At 31.2% G+C, this 8,117-nt stretch overlaps 1 protein-coding gene across 1 annotated transcript in view; it reads right to left on the bottom strand.

Moving 5' to 3' along the window:
* The window catches only part of LOC106872534 (cdc42-interacting protein 4 homolog), a 197,327-nt gene that overhangs the window by 57,130 nt on the left and 132,080 nt on the right, over positions 1-8,117 (bottom strand). The window contains exon 7 of the mRNA XM_052965856.1: positions 4,786-4,800. Within this exon, the coding sequence (XP_052821816.1) occupies positions 4,786-4,800 (15 nt within the window). The remainder of the gene's footprint in view (positions 1-4,785; positions 4,801-8,117) is intronic.

Genomic DNA, 8,117 nt, shown 5'->3' on the forward strand with positions numbered 1-8,117 from the left:
TTCTCTAAAAGAAATGGAAAAACTTTCAAAATACAAAGACCTGGAAATAGAGATAACTCGAATGTGGAATCTAAAAACAGAAACAATTCCTATCATAGTAGGTGCCTTAGGTATAATAAAAAAATATTCAGACAAATACATAACAAAAACACCAGGACTTACAAATATATATAACATACAGAAAATTGCACTACTGGGTACTGCACACATTCTACGCAAAACACTTTCAATACAGTAAACATAACAGCACCACAGCAAACCACAGCACATACCCAAGGCGCACAGAGCTGCGCTCGGTAGTGAAGTGAAAGCACGTTATAAAAATAAAACTACTGAATAATAATAATAATAATAATGATTAATAATGATAATAAATAAAAATATGATGGCTAACAGAAAAATGTGAAAAACAAACATGAATAAAGGATCAACAAGAATATTAATTTGCATCAGTCATCTTACAGATAAACATAGACCACACCCTTTAGCAGGGAACTGGGTGGAGGTTGAAAAATCTGAGACTGGAACAAACTCCAGCCCCAGCTTCACAAAGGATCAATGCACCAAGGTCAATTCTGCAATGAGGCCCTCAGCATAATGCACCATTAGTTCCTCTCCCAAGTGGAAGGCTAAAATGGACTAGGGAAGAGTATGAAGAAGTAATGGAAACAAGATGGCTATAAAGAAACCCTTAACAGAAATACCCCAGTGCAAGACCAAATTGTGATGCCAGCAAACTCACTAGTGCGAGACGAAGCATCATTAGAAATAAAATGTTGACTGACTTTGAATTAGATACTATCAAAGAAAAAATGGAAGAATACAGACAACTTGTCAGGAGCCACCAAGAGAATGAAAACCACGACAAGTCAAGACATTATGAAAAAAACACCACAAAAGAGAATATTACTAATGAAGCAAAAGAGGCTCCAGAAGATGAAAAGAAATGAAATGAAACAAGAAATAGTCAAAGGAACACCAATGAAGGATAAACCTCTAGTTCAAAAAATAAGAAAAGCATTAATATCATTAACAAGGCTGTTGACAAGATCCAAAAGGACATAGCAAGACCACTGTCCATTATTGAAATAAATGAAGTCATCTATGCATCTGCAACTATTATAGTAGAACTGATCAAAATAAAACAGAAGCAACATTCTCAGAAAGGCCAGCAAAAGTACAGATGGAAAGACAAAACAGAGAAAGATATCCAAAAACTTAGGGGATCATTGTCACTAGTTCCAGAAATAGGAAAGGGAATCATTATGAAAAACTGCTAAATGGAATAAATTGAAAAAGTAATACAACATAAAAAGAAAAGAGAACTTCACAATAGCAAATAAGTCCTGAAAACAACATATATAGGCCAAAACACAAAGGCCTAGGCATATGACCAAAAGAAACAACTTCTATAGACACAAGACCTTAAAAGAATGTGAAAAAGAACTGAAGAAAAAGAAAAATTGATGTAAGCCAACCACTAACCATTGGAAAGCTGGCAAACTTCTGAGGTAACATCTAAGAGAAAAACAAAATCCATAAAGATATAAAATGGATCCAGAAAGAACAAGAGCCTAATACTGAAGTTGAAGACCAAGCCTGAACTGATATAACACTAGAAAGAACTACATATGCCATCAATAAAACAAACAACTAGAAAGCAGCAGGGTGTTATGGAATTGCCAACTTTTGAGATTAAGAATCTAGTTAGCACACACAATGACCTCACATTGACACATAATCACATCCTCTCTCTCTAAGACTGAGGAGACTGCAAAACCTATTCAACTGAATCTTAATTATTTATATATATATATCAAGGATACAAAAAGGGTATTGAAGCTATGGCTGTAAGGATAAATTACTTATCAATTAAACCTCTTGGAAGAAGTGAAGAATGGAAGGAAGAGCCTCTCCACAACATAGGTAAGTTACAAGAAAGCTTTTGACAGTGTATCCCATACCTGGATTGCAAAGCATGAAAAACCACCTCCCACCTGAGCCATGAAAAAGGTACACTGACATCATGACCTTATTAAAAGTAGAATATCACAAGGGAACTCGCACTCACCCCTATTATTCTGCATTAGACTTGCTTCCCTTAACATTCAACACTTAGCCACAACAGTGGCTATGGTTACCAAGTAGTAATGGGAAAACTGAATCTTTGATTTTATATGATTTCAAAACCTTTGCTAAAAATGATAACCAACAAACTGGACTCCTCAATGTAGTAAAGATCTTTAGTGATGACATTGGTATGAAATTTGGTCTAGATAAATGAGCAAATGTCACCGTCAAACATTGAAAACTAACCAATACCAGTAATTAAAACTTAATGTCAACACCGTTATAAATGAATTAGAACATGGTGTCAATAAAAGTGATGAAATACAACACACCTTACTGAAGAAAAAAAAATATTACCAGAGAGTCAGAATGGTACTCAGATCTAAATTGAATGCTGTTAACAAATTTGAAGTCATCAACACATTGGTAGAAAATAAAAATGCTATCATACAATGGAATAAGCCTATTCAGACATCATTATGAAGGATAGGAAGGAAAAGAAATACCCAATAATAGATTTTGCAACACCATCAGAGAGAAATATATCCACAAAAGTCACCAAAAAAATTATCAAAGTGCAAAGACTGAGCAATGGATGCTGAAGTAATACCTATTATTATTGGTGCTCTAGGGCTCACGGAAAAAGGACTCAATGAATTCTCAACAAACTGCCTGGTAGCATCAACATTCATGAGTTTCAAAAGATTAGCATCCTGGGAACAGTTTGCATGCTCAGAAAAACGCTCTCCATTAACTAGTAATAGCACATCCTTTGGTGCCCTAGGACCACTGATTGGATTTTGGCTCTATAAGGAAGAAACAGGAATAGGAATCAGTAAATCATCATCATTTAACATCCATTTTCCATGCTGGCATGGGTTGGACAGTTTGACTGAAAACTGATAAGATGGATAAATAATAATAATAATGATAATAATAATAATAATAATAATAATAATAATAATAATAATAATAATAATAATAATAATAATAATAACAACAACAACAACAACAATAAAAAAATGAGAAATGTCAGAACTAAGTTGAAAAGATGAAGAAATTATGATAATTGAAGAATTTGACACAACGCGCAAATTGTTATTTCAAGGACTGACAGATATTAGAACTGAGACTTGCATGGTAGATCTGCAGGAAAGAGCAATCCTGTATTCTGCGAGAATCCTACAAAAGATTCTTGAGATCTGAGGAGACTTGTCACAAAACTGCTAATACAGCATGGAAAAAGATTTAGCAAAAGTAATAAAAAATATAAAATATCAAACAAAACAGACAAAAATCCATCTTGAATGCTAATTCCAGTGTACAAGAGTTTTTTAAGAATAAAATCAAAAATATATTTTAAAAGAATATTATGAGTTTATTTGTCATACAAAAAGTTATAAACACACTCGTAATATGTTATGGGGAAGGAGGAGTAGATTAAAAATAGCCACAAATTTATATCTATGGTTTCAATAAAAAATAATAGAGCCAATAAGCTAATATCAAAACATGAATTATGGAAAATATTTTGAGGAAGTTAACATATAAAAAGTTTAAGCAGCTTAAGAGAAAGATTCCAATTACCTACAAAGTTTAAGACAGCTCAGTTATCAATAAGAATTCAATGTATAATCATCTAGGTACAAATATAGCTAAGACACAAGAAATTTGTAATACTAAATTCTACAATGAATGGATAAGGTTACAAAATGCTTTGCATTATATTAATAAAATAAATAAATAAATAAAACAACTAGAAAATAGCAAAACTGGTTCAAATCATAATAATCTTAAAATTTAACAATAAAGTAAAATTTCTATTATTGACTTAAACTGAATATCATCTAATCTAGTTAATTAAAAACATTAACATTTGTTAAATAAAAGAAGGTTCTATTTCAGTCAGTTGATAAAAACTGGTAGCATCTGGCTAGACAATTGCTACAATAATCTATTGTGTTAGTGGCAGATTTTCTTTCACAAACTTTATTTCACATCTAGTTAATTTTTTAGTGATATAGTTTGATAATTTTATATTAAGAAAACACTCTTTTGGCAGATCTATAAAGGACACACATTATTTGTTACTAGTTTGGTAAAATTTGAATTCAAATATTTAAAAAATTTGTTTTTAGTGATTGGTGTACAAGTGAATGGTAAATGGTTGCTTACATCCTGAAACAAATATTTCAAGTCAAAATGAAAGTAAATTCAAAAGATCCCAAAGGAAGTAAACCCACATCTATTTTCTAGAACTATGGTATATTCATAAACCATCTGACAATATATGCTATCATTTTAGCATTCACAGTACATTTGAAAATCATTTAAAATCCTAAACCTATGCATTTCATAGACTTTCATTTTTTACTTGGTCTCTTTTTAATTTATTACTATGAATTTATGATTGCAAATATTTTAGTTATTTTGTTACTGAAAGTGATTAATTCATTCAAGCCATTTTCTTAGGTACCCAAATTTAAGTGTCATTCTTTAGAAATGTAAACATATGTCATTAAAATCAAAAATAAATTGATCAATAAAATATATGTTGTATCAGAAATAACACAATCTAAATGAAATTTACACAATCATTGTTAATTTTTCGAGTGATTGTGGTGCACACACCACAACATGAACAACAAATACATGCAGAGCAAAATGTGCCAAACTCAATAATACTTCTACTGTAAAGCACATGAATATACATACCAGTAATCCAATGATCTTTTGAGAGAGAAAAATGAAACAAAAGAAAGATCAATACAAAAAGACAGGAGGCACAAGAAATAAAATAAAGTAACACTACACGGTGGATGGCAATCCACCAAAAATAAATGTAAGATATCAATATTCACAAGCAACAATACTTTAACAATGTAAAACATAAAAGGCCACTCATTCTTTCAAACTGTTGGAAAACTATTTCTGCAGTAACACAATTTCAAAAACATCTGATATAATTTTTAGAACTTGCTTGTGCAACAGGTAAAATATTTAAATTATTTTCTTGATAAATTTATTCCTGGAAATTGTTGATTCAAAAAAACAAACTACTTATAAAAAGATTATTGGTAATTACCAGAATAAAATAAAATGAATATCCAACAAAACTCGCACCTCACAGAAATAAACAGATTAAAGATATAGTTATTTTGAATTGCTAACAGATAGAAATCTATAATAATAAACACAAAATTCTGTCTGTCCAGGACCCTTGTATCTCAGTCTACATTTGCTCTACATATACCTTTTTGGAATCAGGATGATCCTGAGATTGTAATTCTGCCCTTCATTTGGTTCTTGAACATTCAGCATTGGGATCTGATTTAAAAGCACTTGAGTTGCTATTTCTAGCAGGTAAAGCTTGGTTGACTTACGCCATCCTGGTTGGCATTTGTCAGATGACATCAGAGATCAAGGGGGAGATAAATGACATTCGCTTTGTTAATTTTACATTGAGATAAGAACTTTGGGACAAATTGACCAACAGTTGGAATTCAATTTGGGATTGGAACATTAAAATTACAAAATTAATTCACATTCGTCTTTAACCTCTGGTAAAACACTACTGGGGCATATAGTCATTACAAACGTATTATAGTCATGCTATTTAGCTCGCTTTAGTTTTGGACTGCAGGCCCAATTAGCAAGAGCTAGCTTAAAGGTCCACATGAAGTGTGGCTTTTAAGATAGTATTCTAATAAAATAGAATTCTCTGTAAGCTAACTAAAAGAAAGCAAACTGATGCAGCATTTATATAAGAGAAATCAATTTAGTGTGCACAGGATGTCTAAATGGAGAGGGTAAGGCAATTTTCTTTTTAAAAGTCATTTTGACATAATATTTTTTGCAAAATTATATAAATTATTTTAACAAAATTTTGGTATAACTAATTGAGAGAAAAAATATCCAAAATAGAATTTTAAAGGACCTACCTTATCTAAGTACTTATTATCAGTTCAAAAGTCAGCAAAAAAAAAAAGAGAAAAAAATGGGGGTGGGGTTTATCTCAAAGTAGAAAAAATTAGTTCACACATAATATTAGAAATAAATTATATCATTTGCAGTACTATATATCAGTACTATATATAAATTATATCATTTGCACTTCCAAACCATCTGACTGACCAATCTGAAGTTTTAATTCATTCTAATAATTATAAAAATATGTTAAATAAGTATTTTAGCAATGTAAAGGATTTGTTGAATTAAACTATTCTAAGTTCTCTGTTAGGAAAGCTAAGCCCTGTGGTCACTTAGTAACAACAAACAGTAGGAACACTTACAGATTTTGACATCCATCTTCCCTATATGAATAAGATTTTTCTTTGCAATATTAATGTAAGAAATAAATACTGAAGAACAGTTATGAAAAACAAATTCATTTGTTCTTATTTTCTCAAATAATTTTAAAAGAACAACAAATTTCCAAGAGTAAATAATTTTAAGAATAATCTGCAGAGATAAGTTGCCAACATGAAGTGGGACTGAAAATAATGAGTAAACTATTTTCAGATAATTTCTATACAGTCTTGCAAATGTGTTTTCAGATAATAGTAATTCTAAAAATATTTTCACATAGAATTCCTGTTCAAAACATATAATTTTGTTGCTTTAGTACTTTACTGTGATAAATATAGGAACCCATTTAGAATTTCTAGAAAATATGATTCGATTGTGAAAGAAAATGATAAAATAATTTCTTTTATTTTGCCATCAGGACCACTCCAAAAACATGTGGATATGTACATTCAAAGTTATATTATAAACGAGGGATGGGTCAAAAGATACATTATGGTATATTAAGAGGTGTTAAAATTTTATGTTTTAAATTACACAAATAAGTAAATATACATATTTTTTTGTCTCAGCTAAGAATTTATCTTGCAGCTATTCCACTAGAAAGAAGGCATCAATGGCAATCCTTCCTGATAAAAACTCAAAAGCTAATTTTCTTCCCTCTGCTATAATTCTCTGTTACTTTCATATCTTGGCTCATCAGTTTGATACCTTTGAATTGCATCTTTCTGAAGTATCTTTTTTGCACCTGTTAAAAATACAGCTATGCCAGTCATTGGGTATAACATTCTTTGTATTATCTGATTAATTATGCCGGTGACGAGCACATTTTTACTGGATATTTTCAGCATATCAATGACTATACTCAATGTTTCTGCTCAGCCATATGACCATGGTCAAATTGTTAGTCATAATAAATATATTGTAGTTTTGAAAATGTTTCAACATTAAGAAACTGAATATTAGTAGTTAGGTTGACAAAACTAAAAGTGATATGTAATCTAATATCTCTTTTGACTTCACTTCTGAAGTTGCAATGAAGAAGCTATGGTGAACAATGATCTCCAGAAGTTTGACTATGTGGTTAAGTTTGCTCCCACTGTGCAACACCCTGAGCAAATATCTTCTACTACAGCTAAAACCAACCCAGGGAAACCAGTTATGTGCATGTGTGTATGAGAGAGAAGGAGAACAGAGAGAGAGAGTGGGGAGTGAGAGAGAAAGAGGAGAGAGATTGTGTATGTGTGTGTGTTTATAAAACTACACTGAGCTACAAATGGTGGAATCACTATTTGCAGTTCAGTGACAAGCAGTGATTATAACTATTTGTGGTTGGGCTACAATGAGTGATGTTAGTACACAATTCTAGCCAACAAATCATGTACTTTCAAATTCATCTTAAGTAAAAATCTCTTTCTTCAAAAACAAATAAAGTTCATATGGCCATAAAAATCCTGCCTCAATTTCCTCCTGTTTCAGTCATGGTAGCATGGAAAAACAGTTACTAACTCTTTACTCTTTATTCTAATACTTGTTTCAGTCATTTGAATGTGGCCGTGCTGGAGCAAATCGAGCAAATCGACCCTAGAACTTATTCTTTGTAAGCCTAGTACTTATTCTATTGGTTTCTTTTGCTGAACCACTAAGTTAGGGGGATGTAAACACACCATCATCAGTTGTCAAGTGATGTTGGGGGAACAAACACAGATACACAAACATTATATATATATATATATATATAT

This window comes from Octopus bimaculoides, chromosome 2 (assembly GCF_001194135.2).
Source record: "Octopus bimaculoides isolate UCB-OBI-ISO-001 chromosome 2, ASM119413v2, whole genome shotgun sequence".
NCBI lineage: Eukaryota > Metazoa > Mollusca > Cephalopoda > Octopoda > Octopodidae > Octopus > Octopus bimaculoides.